Here is a 22,555-nt window from a genome sequence, read left to right as displayed (position 1 = left end):
TTCTGGCAGTCCTGGAGTACTATTTATAAATGAAGCTTTTTTGATGTATTTATAAAAATTAACATCTGTTGAGTACTACCTTGTACACTAGATGAAGAATCGCCTGGGGGATCAATTTGCTTGGTGGTTTCTGAATCTACTACTGAAGTAGACTGTTGCTGTTCTTCCTCACTCTCTTCTTCAGACGAAGATGATTTTTCATCTGAGGAACTTGTAAAGATGGCCTTAAATAAGTCTATGGATGGTCTGCTTTCTTCTTCCTCATCTTTATCTTCATTAGCTGCCTGCAAAAAACATCATAACAAACCGTATTTAAACATCAAAGAAACTAATGATCCCTCTCTACTAGGTAGTAACTTCAAATATGCTGACATGTATTTACAGAACACTAGAGTATTACAATAGCTGTGAAGTACACAATCTTAGGAACTGCAAGTCTGAAACAGTAGAACTCTGAAACACTGCTAAGCTAAGACAGTGTCCCATAAAGAGTAGTGCAATTTGTGCTACACAGACGTTTGAAAATAGATCCCCAGATATTATAAATTCTAATTCACTAATTCAAACTACTGTTGCACACAGTTAAATTTAAGCAAATGGAAAACATCCCTTTTCTCCCCAAAGTATGCACACTCCTCTATTCAAAGCACGAAAAAGAAAAAAAAATTCTATATATATATTTATATATACATATGTATCTTCTGCACCTGAGAGCAATAGGGATGTAAAGGGACCGAATTTAACTCCCACACTCCTAAGGTACATTTTCTTTTTTTAAACCCCTACTTCAAGTATAGTTATACTTGCTTTCCTTGTATGCTGTAAATGTTTTACATCTCTCAGTTATAATCTCAAAATTCTTCAAAGTACAGTCTCACATCTCCTTAAGCTGAGTTGGCTCTTTTGCAAACTGATCTGTATTAAATCAATACATGTATTACCCAACCTTATTTCAGGGTTGGGAATGTTTACAGCTATTCCCCTTTAAGTTCAAACACCACTGTAAACTCACCTCAGTGGGAAGACTTTCACTCAGCCCAGTTCCTCCGCCTTCTGTTGCTGGCACTGGCGGCTGCTGCTGCTGAGCATCGGCTTTTGATCTAGCAAGACTAATGAATTCACTGATAGAATCTTTTTTCTCCTTCTCTTTATCTGACATATCCCATCTTGAAGGTTTCTTTGGTTCTAGAAACATCCCAAACATTCATATCAGTTGCATGCCAAATTATCCTGCATTTGATAGCCTACTTGACTTTAAGTTACTCAGCTTCTTCAGTAAAGTTTGACATTTTTTAAATCTTTCTAATGAATACCCGACCTATAAAGATCTAGGTGGGAGAAATTAGCATAATACTACTGTCTTGATGTTTTGTATCATTGAATTTACTTTAAATTTATTTTGTTTTTTTTTAATTAAGAAATAAATCAGGTGAGTAATTTTTCCATGACAAAGACAAGATTTTTCTATATTATTATCTCATAAATCAATAAAGTAACAACAAACTTACTGTTGAGACTATTACTCTGTTGGATTTTTTCATTTGTTGCTTGAGTTACAGATGTGGTGGGCTCAGGCACAGTTAAGAAATTAAAGACAGAATACTTGTCTCGTTTCACTTTTGGTAGCCCAACAATGGAAGACCTGGAGGGACATAAAAACGGTTATTGCTTATTGTCCCCAACACAGAAAAGGCCTCAAATTATCTACAAGCTGAAACAGCTACAGTAATCCTTAAAACATACTATTTTGTCAGAGGTCACCATGTTTTATGAGGCAAATAGAAACATTAGGCAGTTCTATATTACATCTATTATGGCATAAGATGATAACATCAAGCCAAATCTTCCTCAAGCAAATGAAAAACTCAGAATTTTCATAAAGTGTTAAAAATATCAGTATCAATGATCTTACTCAGGATATGGATCAGGAACATTAAATCTTCTACACAACAGCTTTTCAGGGTGCCATTCAAGCTTGTCTCTTGTGAGTTTGCCAAACATCTTCATCTTCACAGCAGTTTCCTTATCATCAATATCTTTCTGAAAAAGTCAAACATTTCTAGCTGCTAAATAAGTAAAAACTTACCAAATTGACTATAACTGTTGTGAGACTTAAGAACAGGATAGAAACATAAAATATGTAAGTGTAGTTTAACAAATTCCTGCTTGGTATGCAGTGAGTGTTTTCGAAAGTTTGCTCAACATAAGGCAACAGAACATTGACACTGCATCTGCAAAAGAGTTGTAAAGAGAAAGAATTTTCGAAGTCAGAGATAAGGCAGGAACTGTAACTCCAATGTACTAAAACAATGAACAGCACATACCTCTTGGTCCCGAGGAACTTCAACTTTGTCAACATCATCTTCATATTTGGCTCGAGTAAACCTGGAAGACAGTGCTGAATTGGAAGACTTGTAGAACATTGCTGCACGGAAGAACTCCTCTTGTTCTCTTTCTCGCTCCCATTCTGTCGTATTTGGGTCTAAATATTGCTCCAATGTATCTATTATAAGATAAGGAGGGAAATGTTTAGCAGAGATTACAGCTTGGTTAGGTCTGACAGTTTTCAAACAAAAAACCAATACAATAAGCAACCGTCTTTGCAAATATTGAATGAGTATTTAGTTTAAGAATAGTATTCATCTCAACAGTGCTATCCTTGGTGAGTAGAAGTAGTTTTTCAAGATGCAAGAATGACAGCATTTGCCAGCTGCAAGGTACATACTTCAAATAATTTTACTTGTAATGCTGACTCCTTACTCACTGCCCTCTAAGGAATGTTTAAAATATCTAATGTATTTAATAGGCATTTAAAACAAGAAGTATAATCCAAATCTGTATCAAATAACTAAAACATAGAACAAAAAAATTAACTAGTGAGGAAGCCTGGCCAGGCTTTGGTAACTTCAAGGAGCTTTCTGGTATATGAAGTGTCCGCTGATAAATACAGAATTTGGACACAGATTTTGTAAACAATACAGATCCTGTTTAAAGCAATGTATTCACATTTGCTACCAGAAGGAATAGGAAGTAACACCACCCAAGCAAAGACACTCTTAAAATGAGAATCTTAATCACTCAACTTAATTATTTCCACATTTTCATCATTATGACTGTAGGCACCTTCTTAGTCCTAAGAGGACACTCAACTTTACACAGGGGAAACCCCAGTCCTGAACGGAGGAACTATGGGTTCAAAGATCAAGTAGTCCATCCCAATGCAATAACCATTAGCAGCTACTGAGCAGGAAGTCTTTTATCATACAGAGAAAAGGATTATTTAAAAAAATCCTACAATAACACCACCAGGCTTTCTAACACTATACTCCTTCCTCTGACAAATCTTTGCTGGTGCCCTTTTTCTTCTTGTCCAATAGCCCCTTTGTACCTTAAAATTTTAAAACCAAACCAACCCTCACTTTTTCATTTTAAGGCAACTACATTCACCTGCTGCTGCTGCTCTCCCTAGGTCAGATTTTGGCTTTTTATGCCTTACATAAAAATCACAGTACTGGGGAACGCACCACAAGGCATCAAAAGTACCTGGTTTAATGTAAGATACACCACAGTACCCTTTAATAGCAAAAACCTAAACAAAATGGCAGGAGACTGAAACAGGACAAGGACAGCAGATGAAGGGGTTGAGGTTTTTGGGGTTTGAATAACAGCTCTGTATGCATGCTCTTATTTTACAGCCACAGACTTTTCTGAGAGAACAGAAGTGTCACAGTGGCAGTATCCAAAGGACATCGAATACAAGCTTTGACAAGTATGAACTACATCATTCACTTCAGACCCCTTATCTCCTCTGAAAGTACATGATACGGGTTTTCTTTTGATTTTTCCTTTCATTCTACTGTGACCTTTCTGCCTTTATAGGATCTGTCAGTTTTACTCCTCAAAGTGAAACAAACTAAATGAAAATGCTTATTCCATGCATAAGTTCATGGTACTGACCAAAGCTGAAGCCTACTTTGGCAAATGGAAGAAGGAAAACCCCAGTAATTAAGTAGAACTTCACCTCTGCTACAGCATCAAAATGTGGAATGTCATGCCTAAAATCAAGTCTTGCTGACACTTAAATTACTGAGCAGTTTTCCTGAAGTTAACATAATTAAGTATCAGTAAAAGTTTCTTTTAATATTGGTCCTAAAAAGAAATAGAGGGAGAAATGCTGTGGAATTCAGGAAGATAACTCATAGTGAACATAAAACACATTAGGACAAAAAAGGGAATGAGAGAAAAATAAAAAATAATCCAAGAAATTTTTTCAGAGACAAAATAAAAAGTGTTGGAATTAATCTCTTGAGTTACCTTTTTCTCCTTGTTTAAGACTTTTCACAAAAATTTCGTATCTTTTTTGCTTTTCTGGATTTTTTGCAAATGGTTTGAAGTCACTAGAACCAGCATTTGCTAACTGCGGCCCCAACAACTTTAGCCATTTGTGAGAAGCCCCATCTAGGGAGGTTGGCTGGCAGCTGCTATTTCGAGGCTCCTGAGGAATTATTTTTGCTTTCATTTTTTGTTCAGATGCTTGTTTCACTTTTTTGAGTCTTTCTCTATCTTTCTCAGACAGATATTCCAAAACAGAAGGAGCTGGACCTAAAACCAAAAAAAGAAAAGCAGTAAGAAATGAAAAATGACTACAGCTATTTCTGCCACTTCAGTGGAGGAAAAAAGCCTACAGCTATGAATAAACATTCAGAGAAAATGCTCTTAAGCAGCAATAAATAGTGTAATAGCAGAGATGACAGAAAAAAAATGGCCACTTGTGCATCTTTTATGCTATTTACCACATATTTACATATTTGTAAACTTCAGTATTGTGGATACAAATGCGAACCACATTTACAAATTACTTTTCTAGTGAACTTGAATGTATTTCAGTGAAACCTCATTTTCCAGGGAAAGAAAACCTCAAACCTCACAGCCTTCTGTATTCTAAATCCATAAGGCCACAAACGAAAAATAATACAGCAAAACACAATCCCACACATTTTTTTCCTCTTTAAAGGACTGAAGTAAATAAAAATATAGGCAGATATGTCAACACGCTGTTGAGATGAAACTGAACAGTGATGAGGTATTCTAACTAAGCCAACTAGATTCAGTATGTTTATATTAGAAAATACTGTTCAGACTAGACCAAATTTTTACTGTTATATAGACAAACAGGGGACCTGATACCAAGCAAAGATGTTGTCACATATTATCAGTACCTTTTAGACCAGTCTCTCCTAGTTGTTCCCTCCTTTGGGAGGCATTCAGAGCATGCCTGCTTTGCTGTCTCATATCGCTCTCAAGTTTTCCAGTTGATTCCTCTAGTGCCTTCTGTAAATGGCAGCTTTCATTCCCATCTGCTACCACAGGTCGAAAGTAATGGACTGGTCTGTAATTTCGTGGCAGGGGAGGTGGTGGATATATCTTGGTGGAGAGATGACCGAAAAAAAAAAAAAATAACAAAGAGATACAACTTTGTATGTGACAATTACAAATGTGTTTCAGTAAAAGTCACCTCAGTCTAAAAATTCCTGTTTACCTCTCAGGAGCAGAAACAGGTATAACAAGCTACTGATCCTTTCAGACCCAGCCAGTAAGTAGCATCATAATACAGACTTTGGGAACAAACTTACATTGTTAATACATACTATGAAAACTAGGAAAAATGTACATCAAGCTGTAGCAAAATTAACAAGTTTTAACATGCACTGCTTTTATTTAAGAAAAGCTCCAGGTATTGCTTAATAATTACTTTTCTTTTTTTAACAGAAGTCATGATTTAATCAGTTAATTGCGCTATTGAATACTTCTGTGCTTATTGTCTTTTAATGTCTTTCAGAATCCTTTTCCCCCATGTTCCTTCATTCAAGCTGTTACTCCAAAGGTTATCCCTATGTTTCCCAAACAATGCAATTTTATATACCAATATCCTTTCTTTTTCTTTATTAGAAAAAAGACCACGTAACACAATTCTGTTTGTCATTCTGATTTATGCAAATATATGTGGTATAAATGAGGAAAATCTGAAACAGAGTTAACAAATTCACTTGTCACCAAACAGAAGTGAAGCATGGGACCTGATTTTGTGGAAAACTGAATGCTGCATCTAAAAGATCTAGAAGTAAAAGACGTACTACTTTTTATTTCAAAGTGAAATCAAACCATTCCTCTAACTTTATGCCAAACAATAGTCTCTAAGGCACTTGTTCAAAGTCAGTATATAGGCAAAATCTAAATTCACTCAGTAGTCTGACAAATTTTAGGTTTCTATTATTCAATTATAGCTTCCAACACTATAATTTTGCTCTTTCCACAAACTTTATTGCTGACCAGAACTTCTATTTCTAAGAACATAAAAGCTCGTGAGCATCATTAAAGTCCATATCCATACAGCTCACGTGCCAATTTGCTGATGTAATTCTTAATACTTAAATACCAGTGTCTGCTTACCTTGCTTGGAGTTGATGATTTTGATGCCAGCGAAAAACCATCCAAGATTACGCCTTTGTATTTAACTTCTCTTTCTGACCCTACAAAATGACCAGAGAATCGGTCAGTATTCAAAACATATATGTTTGGCAAAAAGCATTTTTCTGATTATTTTCCATTTTTTAATATATTTTATTGAGCGTAACTGTAGTTGTCTTCACTGCCTTTCATTTAAAATTAAGGGGTCTGAATCTGGATTACTATTATATGGCTAAAAAACTGCTACCAGAGAGATTGCTGTAGGATGAACACGGTTCATAGTGAGGCAAAAGTATCACTGCTGTGCCTAGCCAAGATCAGGAGCACCATTAATGGTGTACAACTAACATTAACTACAGTATTTCATGCACTTAGAAACTGCTCTAAAGTGATATAAAGATCAAATTTACAAATTAATTTGAAAATACACAAGTGTATCTGAAAAAAAAATCATTTCTTTGCAAGTACTGTTGTGATATTTTGTATCCATGATTCACAATCAGCTGTTTCCTTCAGTGGCACTAAATGCTGCACCTCACAAAGCAATGCATGTTGTCCTTTAAAAAACAGAATTTGGGAGTTTAATACACAGTGGGGAATAGTGTAGGACTTTGGAAATTATTTCCAGATTTGGATACTTCAATGAGGAAAGAAGAATAGACAATGTTCCAGAAATCAGAGCTAGAAGATACCAGTCCCCGGAAAATTCAAATACTTGGCAAATAGAGACTACATTTATGCCTTCTTCCCTCCTCCACCCCCAATACAAGTTACACTACAGCTCTTTAGATAGAACCATTTCTTACTTTTGTTTGCTTTATATTGCTTAGGTGCTGTCCAGCCATAAAAGCCATCTCCAGGTTCTTCATCTTTCAGAACGGTATCATATTTTGATAGTGTTTCAGTTGCATAAATATCATCATCTTCCTCCTCTAAAGCTCCTACACCAAAAGCCTAAAATACATATTCGAATAAACATGAGAATTTAGAGGTGTAAAATTACTATTTTTAAAAATGTCATGTCAGAACACATCTACATGTGTATCTATTCATTTGTATTATACAAGATGTCCAGTGTATGTATATATATCCTGGGAAAAATGTACAGCTTCACAAAAAAAAAGTGCTACCAACTACTGAAATAAAGAACCAACCCAACCAAACACAAAAGCAAATATGTTCCACTCTCTTGGCAGGGAGGAACAGTGAATTTGGCCTGTACAAGATGAGGACAGCAGCCTAATTCCACAGGATAACATTCACAGTCTGACTAAGAGCACATTAAGCTCTCAAAAGATAAAAAACTAAGTTGGCAGGAAAATTAAACAAGTATAATTCCCAGAAATATAAGTTGACAATGATTCTACTTAAGAACTACAAATACCATGGGAGGAAGCAAAACCTCTCTAGCTGACAGTTGTGGTTTAAGCCCAGCCTGTAACTCTGAACCACACAGCCACTCGCTCACCCTACCTCTTCTTCCTGCCCCCGGCTCCTGGAAGGATGGGGAGGAGAATCAGAAGAATGTAACTCCCACAGGTTGAGATAAGAACAGTCCAGTAACTAAGGTATAACACAAACCACTGCTGCTACCACCAACAATAATAATGATAAGGGAAATAACAAGGGAAGAGAATACAACTGCTCACCACCCACAGACCGATACCCAGCCCAACCAGAGCAGCGACCTGGCCCTTATAGGTAACTCCCCCCAGTTTCTATACTGGGCGTGACACGCTGTGGTATGGAATACCCCTTTGGTTAGTTTGGGTCAGGTGTCCTGTCTCTGCTTCCTCCCAGCTTCCCCTCTTCCCTGGCAGAGCATGAGACTGAGAAAATCCTTGACAGGATTAAGCATTACTGAGCAAGAACTAAAAACACCGGCGTGCTATCCGCACTGTTCCCAGACTAAAGTCAAAAACCACAGCACTGCACCAGCTAAGACAAAGAAAAGTGACTGCTACTGCTGAACCCAGGACACTGACAGACTCAACATTAGTGAAGTAAAACTGAACAAAAATATAAATTAAAGAAGCACTGAATGCTAATTTTCTCTAATCAAAGACAGACAAAATTTTCTTCCACCTTCACCAGAGTGAGGTATTTCATAGTTCCTTTTAACAATATCAGTAAGAAGAGGCATGTAAGAGTTCTACGGATTTGCCCACATCTTCATATTAAGTAAAAAAAAATAAAAAATCCTCTTCTCAAACCACATTTAATATTTTATTACAACTTTACAACAACTGGGTGCCTTCCAGAGAAGAAAACTCAACACTTATTTAGATTTCCTCGTGCTAACAATAAAATGTATTAAAAAAAAGTCCTCACCTGGCCCGTAATACCTAGTTTTCTTCCTTTACTGTGCCTCAGATCACCAATTAAATTGCTTCTATCTTCAGAATCACCTGTGAAGAGATTCAGGTGTCCTCTTCCAGAGGCACCAAACAAAGCTTGTGAGGGGTCCAATCCCTTATAGCCAAGTCCATGGACATTCTCTTTTGGAATCAAATCTACAGGCATTATATCTTTTGGTGCAAATGTCACGTTCTCTGGCTGGTATTCATCCTCTTCATCCTTGTACAAAATAGAAGTATTAACAGCAAATATAACTTAAAGTTTTGTATGCTGAGTTTTTACAACACTTAGTGAACATGAGACTAGGCAAGTTTGCATTTCCTGAATTATGTAAGAAAATATGTATGAATTACACCTGCCTAGGTAGCAAAAGAACAAATGTAGTTACTTTAAAACCTTTCTTCACTATAAGGATAAGTATTTATGAATACATTTAAAAAAGCTTGGAACTGCATGTTAAAATACCAAAGACATCAAAGAAGGAGGGGGGAGTTAAATGCCTTAGCACATATTCTCACATAAGTAAACAAAGAATTTCTGCCTGTTCAATACCTCAGAACCCGCAGACAGTCCAGGTGGTAACGCACAACCATATATTTTCACTGCAGGGTCTGTAAGAGACATAATAGCATCATGCTAAATTACAACTCTTTGTGAAATTTCTCTAAGATTAAAGAAACAGACCAAAGAGAAGAAGGTTTTAAAATTATCTTTCTCATCAGTCTACGCTAATTTTCTATTAAAAGTTCAGGAACTTCACTGAACTTACCAGGTTTCTGCCTGCATGGCTTTCTTTTGACACGTGGTCCAATTCCTTGCCCTTCTTTCCAGCCCATTTTTCGTAATAGCTCAACCCCAACTGTTATTCTACGAAGAAAACAAAAGGAATTGCCTCAAAACCACATCTTTAATATTTTTTTAAGACAATACATATCTACCATTCAAATTATGTTTATATGCCCCACTTTAAAATCCAAACTGAATGTATCAACATCTTCATTTACAGGACATCCCAATTTGGAAATGTTTACCTGGTAAGAGTCTGCACATACAAAACAAAAATCCAGGTTGAGGCCACCTAGAAAGTGCAACACTGCAGATCTCCAAGTCTCTTTCATGAATTACTGTGATCAAACCTTACTTTTCTAACCAATACAACACTTTTAAGTGAAATCATTTGGTTAACTCACATAAATTTACTTACTTTGATGGGCCTATTAAGTCATCAAATGCAGTGATTCCTGGAATGGTAGCAACTACTCCTGCAATCTGTCTTGCTTTCTCTTTTATTCTGTCTTTAGCTTTGGATGCAAAATCATCCGTGGTTGTAATATTTTTCGGTGCTATCCCAAATTCACTAAAATCCTGAGAAATATAGACAAAATGAGGAAAAAAGGAAAAAAAAAAAAGATTGAAACTATGTTTCCCTCAAATGGTTATTCACTGTAATGGCAAACGAAAGAAAAGGGGATATGACCCTCACACCAGCTAATTTTTTTAAGCCATTTATACAGTTGCTTTTTCAATAATTTGAAAAATTGAAAAATTTGAAAATATTTTTAAACACCTTCAAAAATAGTTGTATTTTCTGATAAAGTGAAAGGCTTGAGTTCTGGTTTTGGTTTTTTGGGTGCTTTTGGTCATCTGTTTAGTTTGGGAGATTTTGCTCCTCTGGTTGGTTGAGTTTTAATGTTGAGATTACAGGAGCTTCCTATGTGGATCTATGAAACACTCTACAGGACCCAGCAGTATAACACTGTACACAAGAAGTAATTTTAAAGTCACTTCCATTTTTTCTATTTAAGTTCTTTAGAAGATTTCCTTGCCTGAAAAACCTGCTGTCATGGTAACTCATTCCAAAAGATTTCTACTACTTTCTAAATTTACCTCTTCATCCATGAAGTCTTCTGGTCCAAGTACAGTTCTGTCTGCTCTTTTCTGCCGTGATGATACAAAAGTTGAGGGAGCCCATCCTTTAAAGAGAGTAAGTATCCAAGTAAGAGACTGCAATAGTATTTGAAAGCAATTCAAACATTTCAACTTTACACCTTGAGGTTGAAATCAGGGGAACATCTATAAAACTGCAGTCCAAAAACTCAGGGGAATTAACTTCAACAATATTGTTTCAACTATTTACAGTATAATGAATAGCAGGGGGAAAAAAAAACAAAACAAAAAACAACAACCAAAAAACCAACCAAACAAACAAAAAACACACCAAAAAAACCCCTTAATCACAATTAATTAAGACATCAAGTTACGGTAACAAATTAACCCTTCTCAGAAGACAGACAAATATCTAACCTTCCTTTGTGCCAACAGTATTAAAGTAGCCAGCAGAGAAGCCACCGGTAAACGCTCCATGGAAACGCTGATATCGTCCCTTTGCATCTTTAACAGTCTGCTCTTGAAGAGGAACTGGCTTTTTAAGTCGTTCACCTACAGATAAATCAGAAAGTAAGTCACAACCCTCCATAAAGAAAGAGCTCTCTGCTTGCTCCAGATGCCATCTCTTAATTCCAATTAAAAACTGGATCAAAGAGTAGCCACTCTGGGTGGAAAGCATCACACACTTCACATTTATTCCTACCCATATTATTTGTATACATTCCTGATGTTTGCTGCTGACGTAAAGGCACGAAGTGGTCAAGTAGAAATCCTGAATTCTAATGAGTTCCAAGAACTTTTTTTTTTTTTGCTGTGAAAGGACACTTTTAGTTGTTAAGTATACAAGACCCCTGACAGGATTTCATCACTCAAGTAATGGTTTTGAGAAATTACAGTACTGACTTTGACATGAAAATATGCAGCTTTCTAACAATATTTATATGAAGCAAGTCGCTTGGACTCAGAAGTCACAGCTGTACAAAACTCCTTGGACAATGCCAAGCCTATCTCATGAATGTAAGTATAGGAAACTCATAGAATCACCTACTGGTCTGGGTTGAAGGGACCTTAAGGCTCATCCAGTTCCAGACCTCTGACATGAGCAGGAACACTTTCCACTAGAGCAGGCTGCTCCAAGCCCTGTCCAATCTGGCTTTGAACACTGCCAGGGATGGGGCAGCCACAGCTTCTCTGGGCACCTTGTGCCAGCATCTCAGCACCCTCACAGTGAACAATTTCTTCCTAATATCTAATCTAAATTCACCCTTTTCCAAGTTTAAAGCCGTTCCCCTTTGCCCTGTCACTACATGTTCTTGTTAAAAGCCCCTCTCCAGATTTCCTGTCGGCCCCTTCAGGTACTGGAAGACTGCTACAAGGCCTCCCCTGCGTCGTCTCTTGCCGTGCTGAGAACGCAACTATACTAGCGAGTGTAACTGCATACAGCTGAGCTGTTACATTTGAACTCTGCTTTTTCTTTTATGTATTTTTTTATTTTCCGAGGCTTGGAGCAAGGACAGTGAGACACCCGGCCCCCACTCCGACCACAGCTAGACGTGGTACCCCAGTCCCTCTCCCACACTCCAGAAAGCCGGTGTAGTGCCGAGCATCCCGTCCCACATCCCCGCGGCGGGCAGCCTGCCTTCCGCTCCCACACCGCTCCACTCGGCGGCCCCTCGCTTTCCCAAAGCGAAGGCCGCAGGAAAGACAGGAGCCCTGCACCGAACCGGTGTGCGGGCCCTCCTGATACTGCCCCCCCACCCCCCCGCCCCCACTAAAAGCCTCACAAGCCGGGCCGCCTCCCGGTCCACGGTGCTCCCCAGCTCCCACTGCAACGCACGACGGAGCCCGCAAGAGCAACAGTCTTGCTCCTTAGGCTCTCTCACCTTCTGCCAGCGGCTGCAGCGCAGTTCCATAACTCACCAGGTCGTCTTCATCGCTCCCGCTCGACCCTGCCGCCGCCATTTCTCCGCTACGGCTGCTCGTGTGGGACAAATCTGCGTCACGCCAGAGTGGCGGGGCGGGCCCTAGCCCAGGCGGTACCGCGCCGCCCCTCAGGGGCCAAGGCCGGAAGCGTGAGGTCGGTAGCGGCGCTAAGTGGGTTCGACCCTGTCGCGTGAACCGCGGAACACAGGGCACGGCAGTGACCGGAGCTTGTCCCAGGCGTCCCGTAGGCGCCACCGGTGGCAGCTTGAGAGGTCCCAAACCCGGCTCTTCAGCGACTCCGGCCAGCCCTTCCGTCCCGGAATGCTCTGTAGAGAAATGGGGGAATGCTGCAGCGTGCTGCTGACAGCCGACGGTCAGAAACGTGTTCGGTGTTTTTAAAAGGATGTTAACTAGAAAATGCCGAACACTCGCTAGTGGCCGTTCGATCGGCTACCTCGAAACGCCTAATACTCCAGAGGAGGGCCTATCCCCAAACTCCTCGGGTCTTCGGGCGAAGGGAAGGGCAGCAAAACCACTGTGGAACGGATCCTATCTAAATTCAGGGGTAAAGCAAACTCCACCTTGGATCAATATGACCAAGGGAGGTGCGGATTTAATTGAATTACAAGCTTTAGCCGATACATGGCAAAGTTTGTCTAACAGCATTGTTTTATGAGCTGTTCAAACAGGCCGTGCACAGGTACCGGTGGAGAAGCCTGCCCCAAACTTGTACCAGAAGAGCCTTGTTCCGCTGTGCTTCCAGGTGTCTCTGCACTGCTCTGGGGAGTCTGGTGTCACAAAGGGAACATACAACTGAATATATTCTATACAAAGACTACATGAGAACCAGGAAGTATTCACTGGTAAGAGCCAACTGATCAAAAATTGGATTTAATTCCCAGTGTTATCCCTGAGAAGCTTGTATTTTGATTAATTTCTCAAGCTTACATTTTACCTTAATGAGACTCACTACAAGCACAATATATTATACGTATTAAAACCAAAACCCCAAAGGACTGCAAACCCAGACAAAAAGTAGCCCTTCAGTTTGTGCTGAAGAGTCTATCAATCCACAGCTTTTGTAAGCGAGTATCACAAGGATCTTGAAAACCTTGAAAATAAGTCAAAACTTGTCTTGAGATACTCCTGCCCTAACAGATAAGGCTTCTGCAAGTTTAGTAGCTATTCCCTAATCCAGTACTTACGTTTGTATACACAAGACTGGCTTCTTTCAGAGTGAAACTACCGGAGTTTCATGTGGTTTCAGGTTTCCGCAGGAAATACTTACTTGCTGTCCCATGCAAATAGGGAATACTCTGTTTACTTTAGATCTCTAATTCACTTAAAAACAATAAAGTAGAAGGCACAGACATTTATCTACCTGCATTATCTTTTCTCATCAGTACTAATTAGCAAGCCGTTAGCTAGAAACTACAGTGGCAAAATGAGTTGTTAGCACAGTTGCTGTTTCTCTTTGCTTTGGAAATAATTGTTCCTGAATAGTCAGTTCTATGTGATTTTAACACAAAGGCTTAAATAAAGCTTTTTCACACAATGTTAACGGAAAATCTTTTGAGTGTCTGACCTGTTATAAGAGTCGGGGTCATTTTTATCAGATTAGAATTGCTTTTGTATCCCAGTGGTATTTTCTTCACCATGGTAAACTCTCTCTTGTTTACAACTGTTAAATTAGGTGACAATTGGCTAATCCTAGCTGTTAAATAAAACAGTAATTACAATGTCTTTTGATAGTTGCAGTGAAACTAAAATATTAATAGGTTCAGATAGTTTGCATGTACAATAAAAATCGACATTTTTGAATGAAAGCTCAAATTCTTGCCAGTAGATTTAAGGTTGAGACTGAACTCTTAAGCCAGAGATGGACTTCAGGCTTTGGTTTTCCAATACATTTTCAACGTTTGGTTTTGAATTAGTTCATTGAGAAGGTCAACCATAGAAGTGTCTTCCTATATCCGTTATTATATTCTTTAAGCCATTTGTTCAAATCGATAACTTCTTGTTGATTAAAGCTATGTGGGTTACTGGAACTTCAGTCTGAAGGCAGCATAATCGAGATAGAAAAGAAGGAAGCAAAAATTTATTATTCATTTACAGGGCTGTTAAAAACATGTTAATGAAAAAAAGGAAAACGTAAGTACAGGAAATATAAAAAATATATTACCTTTTTATTTTTCAAAACAGAGCAAACTACTTCACCTCTAATTTATCTTGTGTTCAATGGGAATATTTCCAGTTATTCTTCCTGCCAACATACAGCCACTGTATCAGTTGATGAAACAGACACACGAAGTACAGCCTCTAATGCATTTTTTTAGCTGCTACAAAGTGCTTTCAGGTTTTTTTAAACAATGAGAAGGAAAAAAAGATAATTAGTATTGTCCTTAAGTATACAGACCGTTGTCTATGGATCTCCACTGAATATCTTATCTGAGAAAAGGAATGATGGTTTTGCCCATCCTTTGCCTTACATTCTAAATTCCCACTGAAACTGCAATGTCGTGTTTACAGTATGTTCTCACAGTCGAATAGGCGAAGCAGATTAACTGTTCAATACGATATAGGTTTATTTTATTCATCAGTGAAGATAAAGCTGCAGTTAATAAGGTTAATAAGGAAACCTTCTACTGGCATTTCTTACTTGCAGTTCCTGTCTGGTCACTTTCGATTCACCTGTCATAAAACTACTTCTGTTTCTGAGAACACTTACCCATTCTTTACTCTCAAACTTTTCTAACCTGAAAATCTACATCTTGTAAACTTGTAACAGTCTCAAAGCAGATTCTCATCACTATTGTTATGGTGCTCCCATTAGAATAATCTTTGCCATTCTAAATCTCTTCCCGTCCTCCCCGTACCCCCTCCTCCAATACATATTTGGAAAGGGTTGGGGGGGGAGGGGGAAGAATCAACCAATGATCCTTTTCCTGTCTGCTCACCTAAAACTTCCCTAGAGTAGACAGACATTAGCTCATTAAGAACTGCAGTCTTCAGAAATAAAGTGTGATACTAACTGGAGTAAGTTGATGCAATGTAATTAATTGACCATAAAGTTACAGGCTGTCAGGGTTACTGACAAAATCTTTTTGTCTTTCTGCCCAGAACAGAAGTTTAATATTCAAAGCCACCAGCAATAGGAGGAGAAATATGTAACTGTGTGTCAGGTTCAGAAATCAAGAGCCTACCCTGAGAAACTTCTCCTTTCATACAGCAGCATTGTAAGTGCTTGTGCTGATAAGCCTGGGTGTCTCTGGGACAAAAGCTCTTTGAGGCACTTGTTACGTGTTTATAGCTGCAAGGGCTGTAAAATCACAAAAAGGAAACATTCTCTTTCAAGAGAGCAGCACCTGCCCTTACTAAATCAAAGCAGATTCCTATTCTGTACGTAACAGTGCATCAACAGACAGGAAATTAATTTCCCAAATTGAGACTGTTTCCTAGTGGCCAAAGAGAAGACTGAAGATGGGATTGCATATATTCACATAGTGTTTTCAAGATAGGAAGGACAGGATTGACTAAGCAAGTGGTGTGATACAAACATAACAGAAATATGGCACATAATGTGCACAGGTACATATGTACCACATATATTGTCATGTGTCCAACTTCTGGTCCCTCTTACCTTTCCTATCCTGGGATAAAATCTGAGACAATTCAATCTCTGCCTTTCAGTGCCTGTTTTCAGCTGGCCATTGCTGGGATCACCTGGCTGGTTTATCTGCGAAGATGCACAAAGCCAGGTAGAGCCAGTTTTGTAACCAGAGGGAGGTTTGATGATGCAGAGATAAGACTTATTGCTTTCAGTCTCAATGCTTTAGGCACAACATACAGAAATTCTTTGGATGCAAATTCTTGAGCTTTTGATGCTCTTTCAGACATAGCGCCATGTCCAGTGGGCCAGATCACTGTATTTACTCTTTCATAACATTAAACATAAGTATCGACCAACATCTGCAGCTATATGCCCCTTTTTCTGAGTACATATGTCCAGATTCCTAGCCTGTTATTACTCAGTCTTTACAATGCAGCAATCCAAACCTTCTGAGTAATGTAATTATGAGAAACTGAGAAAGTTTGTGGTATGCACTCACCTCTGTTTAGGAATTCTAGTAGCAACCGAGAGCTTCTGAGACAAGACATTTAACCAACTGGTGAGAAGAGTGGGGACATGTTACTCTGAGGGTAAATCAGGTTGTGGAATGTTCCAAGCTGCAATTTACATTCCAGGGTCAGGGAGCACTCCTACCCCATCATTATGCAGCTCAGCCCTAGCTACTGAGACCACATAATCCACGTGGGCCTTTTGCAGCAAAGCACATTCACCACATGCAGACAATACTTGCAATGACTTCAGAATTCAGAAATCTGGTATCAGTCCTCACACAGTCACAAGGAAGTACCTTTATCCCATCAAGGGGAAGGCAGAGTATAAAGATACCATGGATTCAGGGCTGAGTTTGCTGTATAAACTTGCTGTGTGTATCACTGCTGTTTTATTCAGAGAACCCACCAGCAACAACAAAAAGGCTGCGTTTTGTCAACAAGACATTTTTAAAGTTATCTTTAGTATTGTACTGTGCAGAAACATCTGCAAATTCATCTTTTACACATGACCATGGTAATAGCCTCTCGTGGTGATGCCTTTCTGACCCTTTGGCCTGGCTACAGACTCTTGTGACTTTATTTGAGCCTTTCAATGGAGTCTGTTTTAAGAAAACCCAGCAAAAGCAGTGCAAATTCCCAGGATGGTCACACTAATACTGTTTTAATTGCCAGATCATACCAGCATGGCCTATGCTGGCAAATTGCTATTTATCTCTCATTTATATTAATGTACTTATATGTATTGCATTGCAGTATACACTGGTTTGCAAGATTTCAGTTTTTCAATAATTTTTAATTTAGCAGGTAAATACATTTTCTAACTGTAAAAAATAAATTTTTTTTGTAAAAAATAAAATATTTTTACACCCTTTAAATAGAAATTGAAGGAAGTTGAACTATTTTCCCACTTTTACCTATTTCTATTCAACATATAATTGGATACATTTATTCAGCACTTTTAGAACTATTAAAAAGAGGGAAAAAATACCAGGGTGAGTGTGAACAAAGAGGCAGCAGGAGATCTGATTCTGAGGTGCTGGCTCTAGTCTTCTTCCTTAAAACCAGTCAGCAGGCACAGTTTAACTGGACTGTGCTGCCTAACTCTGGAGACATCAGTGTTTTCAAAGCAAATTTCAGTTGAGGGTGTAATTGAAAAGATATTTTTCCTTTGATAAAGAAACTTTGTCTCTGCAGATCTTTTCCTGACACAACTATGCCATAGTTCTAAGAAAGATGAAAAAAGGGAAGGAGGGGGATAGAAGACAAGTTTGGCAATATTGTTTTGCTGTATTGAATCTTCAAAATACCTGCATAACTCTGGTGGTTAGGCCTGGCTAGTAATAGGAACCAATATTGACAATTTTCTTACCGAAGTGTCCAATAACATCCGTGAAAACGGTTACACAATGGTGTATTTCAAAGACGGGAGGTTTCCAGTGCAAACTCTGCAGATTTTCACAGTGCTGAGGTTGAGCCCACAGCAGTTTCCCGGAGCCGGGGGTAGTCGTGCTTCTCACCGAGATACTGCTGCTCCTATCAGGGGCCAAGGCCAAAGCCTTTCCAGCTCCCCTGAGCTCTGCGACCGGTGTCAGCCGTGCTCCTGCCCTCCCCCAGACGGGAGGCTGAGGTGCCTAGGACATGACCGTGCCGGCTTCGGGCACCGGCCCATAATGCTCCCCCCCTGCCCCGGTGTTGGGGGGGCACCCCCCCTCGGATGAACGAGCGCGGGGTGAGGGGCCGCCACCGGGAAACCTTGGCTCCCCGACGGGGAAGCTGGCTGTGACACCAATGAGACTGGGGTCCCACCCCGGGGGCTGTCGCCAGGCATAGCAGCACGGGGAGGACGCAGGGAAGCAGGCAAAGGCGAGCGTTCCCTTCGGGGCGGCTAGATGGGCGGCTAGATGGGCTCCGAAGCGCAGCCGGCGGGCCGGGGAGGGCGCAGCGGGGCACAGGGCTGCACTTCCAGTCAGATCCCAGCATCGCCCGTCTCTGGACGAGGGGCACCTGGACCGCCCGGCCGCGGGACTTCTACGGCCAGCGGACCCGTGATCCCTGCACAGACCTCACCGGGGCCGCCCCAGTGCGGCGGAGCGGACAACGCTGCGGGGCGGGGCGGGCAGCTCCTCCCCGCCGCCACAGGGGTGGAGCCGGGCGGTGCCGTGGGGCAGCGCTGGCATTTCCCGCAGGGTCGCGGCTGCCCGCAGTAGTGCTCGTCTGGCAGCGATAGCGGAGGGAGGGCTCGCCCGCCCCGAGATGACAGACGCCCTGCCGTCTTGCGGCTGCCAGCCGGCCGAGCCGGCGGAGGACGGCTACTTTCGGAAGGTGGGATGCGCGGGGGACTGCGTGCCGGGACGGGCACTCCGGGGTTGGCGGTCTCGTGTCCCTCTATCGCTACTGCATTCTGTTGATGGAGAATCGAGAGCCCCGTCCCGCGGCGGCAGAACGTGGACGCCTGTGCTCTGGCTGAGCGCTCTGCCGCGCTTGGAGTAGGGCACTAGACGGACAGGACGGTCCCCGGGGTCCCAGGCGGCAGCCGGCGGCGCGATCCTCTGGTGCTGGGCTTCGCTCCGCGGGACAGGAGCACTCGTATCTCCACAAAATGGGTGAAATTCCCCTTGGCAGCTTCTCTCTTCTTTCCCTGCTCTCTTCCCTGTTTGCTCCTCGCTCGCTGTCTAGTAAATTGCCTTGTGTACCTGTAAGAAAGTTTGGTGGAGTAAGGCAACGAAATTAACAGACTCGTTAGGAAGTTTTTAATGAACATCTGCCCTAATTACTTTTCAGACTTAGTGGGCGGCTCATGCCATAACCTGCACCTGAGCTCTTTCAGCACAAGGTAATTACAATGAAGTGTCTCTTGTCCGGTAGCCTCTGGGCTGCTGTGAACTTCATCGGGGGTGAAGGACAATGAGCGCTGCTTTCGGGAGCTTGGAGTCAGCCGTCCCTTGCAGCTCTCCACCTGCAGTTGTTGGTGGGCTTCAAATAGGGGTGTGGGTACACGCGGGGATGTATATTGTGGGTCTGAGACCATAGACTGCTTACCCTATGGAGGGGAAAAAACCCAAACCAAACAACAACCCAAAGCCCCAAAACTCCCATACATCGAGTTGTTGCTGCTCAAAGCAAAGATACCCATCCCTACAGTGTACTTCAGCCACGACCTGGATCACACAGTAGGGAGGCACAGATGCTTTTCTCTGCGGCCTTCCTTACAGGCTGTTTGGATTTTGGACCCCTGTATTCAGCAAATTCATCAGCTTCCAGGAGCTTAAGCAACGATACTGCTCTTTAGCAGAGGAACTGTTCACAGCTGAAAAGAGCCAAGTTTTACCTGTGCTAGCCATGCTGCAAGGCCTTGGTACTGGTATGTAACTAGAGGCTGAAGCAAAACTTTCCCCAAATCTTGTCTCGTTTCTTCGTTTGAGTATAATATTTGTTGAGTAGTTCCTGATTTCTAGTAGTCCACAGCAGGAAATCATAAAATGTGGCAAAGTTGTAATTATTTAGAGTTTTTACAGCTCTGGTTTTTATAGTACAGGATGCTCCTAGGCTGCCTGGAGGCATGTTAGTAAAAAAGTTGACTTTTCATGCAGTTGTCAAGTTCATTAAGTTAGATAAGTCAGCTCTTCCACCTGTTTGTTTTTACTGATGGGGACTGACTGAAGTTTCATCATCAAGATGTGCTTCCTGCAGTCAGACTTGAGTTGTCTGGGACTGAGTTTGTTTTCAATTAAATTGTTGTATGTGAGGGTTAATTTCACTGGAAACAGCATCAGTGTAAGTCCCCCGTCCTGGTCAGGAGTTCAGTGTTTTAAGATCAATTTTATACCTCATCATGAACAGTAATTTCTGGTTTTCCCACTTTTGAATTAAGTCTTAAAGGAGTAGAAAATAGGAATATGATTAAATCTGGGTGAGGCAGTGTTGCAGTGGAACGTTCTTGCATCTGTTCACTAAGATCTTTGAATGGTTCATCCAGCTTATAAGTGTCTTTAATAAAGTTGTACACCTCATATCAGGCTAGATGCTTAAAGCCTTCTGTCCCTAGAAGTTAGATGTAAGCAGGAAACCAGTATTCCTTGTTATACATTAGCTGAATGGTCTCAAAGATCAGAGCTTTCTTTCTGACTCAGTAGTTCTAGGAGAAGGGGAGAGGAAAGGCAACCAAAACCTAAAGCAGTCCCACTCCAGGAATCTTGAGTGGATACAAGCTGTGAAGCCAAGGAGATGCTTTGAACGTAGTACTTTTAGGCCTTACATGTTCACCTGAATGGCATGCTAGGTGGTTTCATGTAACTGAAAGCAGTGATTGAGCTGTCTGTATGCATCCATGGATCTCCCTGTTCTCCAAGTTCCTTTGTATCCCTTTCCCTTTTTAAAATCGCACTACTTCTTGCTTTCCTGAAAGGATTTCAGGGTTGGTCTACCAGTTTTGCTGGTGCAAAATCACATCAATTTCCAAAGCTAGTCGTCATGCTTTTAGATCAAAAGACATTTACTTAATTGACCTTTTTTTTTCTGTAAGCTGTGGAGCAAGGTGAAAACAATTGCTTTGATCAGCCCTGCTCACCAAAGGGCTTCCAAGCACTATATACACAATGAGGTTGACCTCCATCATTTTTAAGAATGTTGTCCACAGTGACATTTTATAATTGAGTAAAACTGAGCAGTTCATACAATAGCCATTTGGTTTAGGCTGTTGGTGGTTTGTTTGGAGGAATGAATTACTGTGTGAAGTATGCTCACAGTTTGTGCAGTGCCCTTTTGGGTGTTTTTTGGAGTCTTAAATACAGCATGCCAGAAAGCAACCCTCAGTATCCCCAAGATGCAATCTGTAAACCAACTCATTTACTTAATTCTTGTTTAGCGCCCTTTTTTTATCTTTTCTGGAGAGAAGGCCCTGTAAAACTATGACTGACTGTGTAAAGGGCCATGACCAGAAATGGGGAAACACATGCCCAGTCCCATTTCCTGCTTTGACTTCTGTTGCCACACTAGAAAGACAGGCTTGCTCTGACTCTGCTAGGTGAGTCTGGGGTGTGATGGATGGCAGCTACTGTGTGCAGTGCCCATTTGCACCATTCCTCAGACTCCCTCTCTCCACTTCCTTCCAACAAGATCAGAGCTGCTTTGTAGAGAGCTTTTCCTCTTTCCCTTACCCCATCTCTGTCCATTATCTCCTTTTTCCCCCTGTGGCAAAGGCCCGTCTAGCTTATATAGGTAAAATTAAAATGAAATTATAGAAGTAAATTTATATAGGTAAAACTAGATTTTCCTTAAAAACTTGGAAGATGCTTTGAGCTGGCTCAGATTATTTTTTTTTTTTTTTTTTCAGTATCTAGTTTTCAGAAATATACCTGTGCAGCCACACAGGGTATATGTCACTCTGCCAATGTTGCCCCCATTCCTTTCCCTTTACATTTCCCCTCCAAACCAATTTGGTTAGCTGCAACCGAGCTTGTGAGGATTTTACTTTTAAAAACAAAACAAACAACAACAAAATTCTTGCCGGTGTTCTGAAGAGGATATGGCAAAGTGGAAGCAGCACCTTAATTTCCATCAAAAAGAAGATGGAACTTCTATTAACCTTTTGCTTTCTGGGAAGATAACATAGCAGGGAACTGGTTCTGCTACTGTTCTGTTTATCCCAGCCATCACATGCATATAGTTCAATATATGTTGTGGTACATTGCCAGGGCAAACTGTACCCATACTCCTGGGTGGTGCAAGTGCTCTTGGACGTCAGCCTCCTGCCTTGACCTCCTCTGTGCAGAGTTCCACATTCTTTCTCTGTTACTGG

General features: G+C 40.8%; 2 protein-coding genes across 8 annotated transcripts in view; one reads left to right on the top strand and one right to left on the bottom strand.

Annotated features, from left to right (window-relative positions):
- The window catches only part of GPATCH1 (G-patch domain containing 1), a 35,469-nt gene extending 22,763 nt beyond the window's left edge, over window positions 1-12,706 (bottom strand). For 6 of the 7 annotated variants that reach the window (XR_013958831.1, XR_013958832.1, XR_013958833.1 and 3 more), the window contains exons 1-15: window positions 11,131-12,094; window positions 10,714-10,799; window positions 10,031-10,191; window positions 9,596-9,693; window positions 9,379-9,437; window positions 8,800-9,045; window positions 7,275-7,422; window positions 6,451-6,530; window positions 5,220-5,424; window positions 4,315-4,602; window positions 2,325-2,503; window positions 1,913-2,040; window positions 1,509-1,642; window positions 1,013-1,185; window positions 80-284 (exon numbers count right to left, since the gene is read on the bottom strand). Coding sequence is in view for 3 of the 7 variants with exons in the window: in XM_080638734.1 (XP_080494860.1) it covers window positions 80-284; window positions 1,013-1,185; window positions 1,509-1,642; window positions 1,913-2,040; window positions 2,325-2,503; window positions 4,315-4,602; window positions 5,220-5,424; window positions 6,451-6,530; window positions 7,275-7,422; window positions 8,800-9,045; window positions 9,379-9,437; window positions 9,596-9,693; window positions 10,031-10,191; window positions 10,714-10,799; window positions 11,131-11,392 (2,452 nt within the window). In the remaining 4 variants the exon portion in view is untranslated. Of the gene's footprint in view, window positions 1-79; window positions 285-1,012; window positions 1,186-1,508; window positions 1,643-1,912; window positions 2,041-2,324; window positions 2,504-4,314; window positions 4,603-5,219; window positions 5,425-6,450; window positions 6,531-7,274; window positions 7,423-8,799; window positions 9,046-9,378; window positions 9,438-9,595; window positions 9,694-10,030; window positions 10,192-10,713; window positions 10,800-11,130; window positions 12,095-12,596 lie in introns of those variants that run through there. The other variant, XM_080638735.1, reaches the window with a different exon arrangement.
- Window positions 12,707-19,011: 6,305 nt separating this feature from the next.
- RHPN2 (rhophilin Rho GTPase binding protein 2) overlaps window positions 19,012-22,555 on the top strand; it is a gene marked incomplete at both ends in the record, with an annotated part of 28,691 nt that continues 25,147 nt past the window's right edge. Inside the window, one exon of the mRNA XM_080636778.1 lies at window positions 19,012-19,080. Within this exon, the coding sequence (XP_080492904.1) occupies window positions 19,012-19,080 (69 nt within the window). The remainder of the gene's footprint in view (window positions 19,081-22,555) is intronic.

This window comes from Psittacula echo, assembly GCF_963264785.1.
Source record: "Psittacula echo genome assembly, chromosome: Z".
NCBI lineage: Eukaryota > Metazoa > Chordata > Aves > Psittaciformes > Psittacidae > Psittacula > Psittacula echo.
The sequence above is the reverse complement of the archived record's forward strand: the minus strand, read 5'-3'. Positions and strand labels throughout refer to the sequence as shown.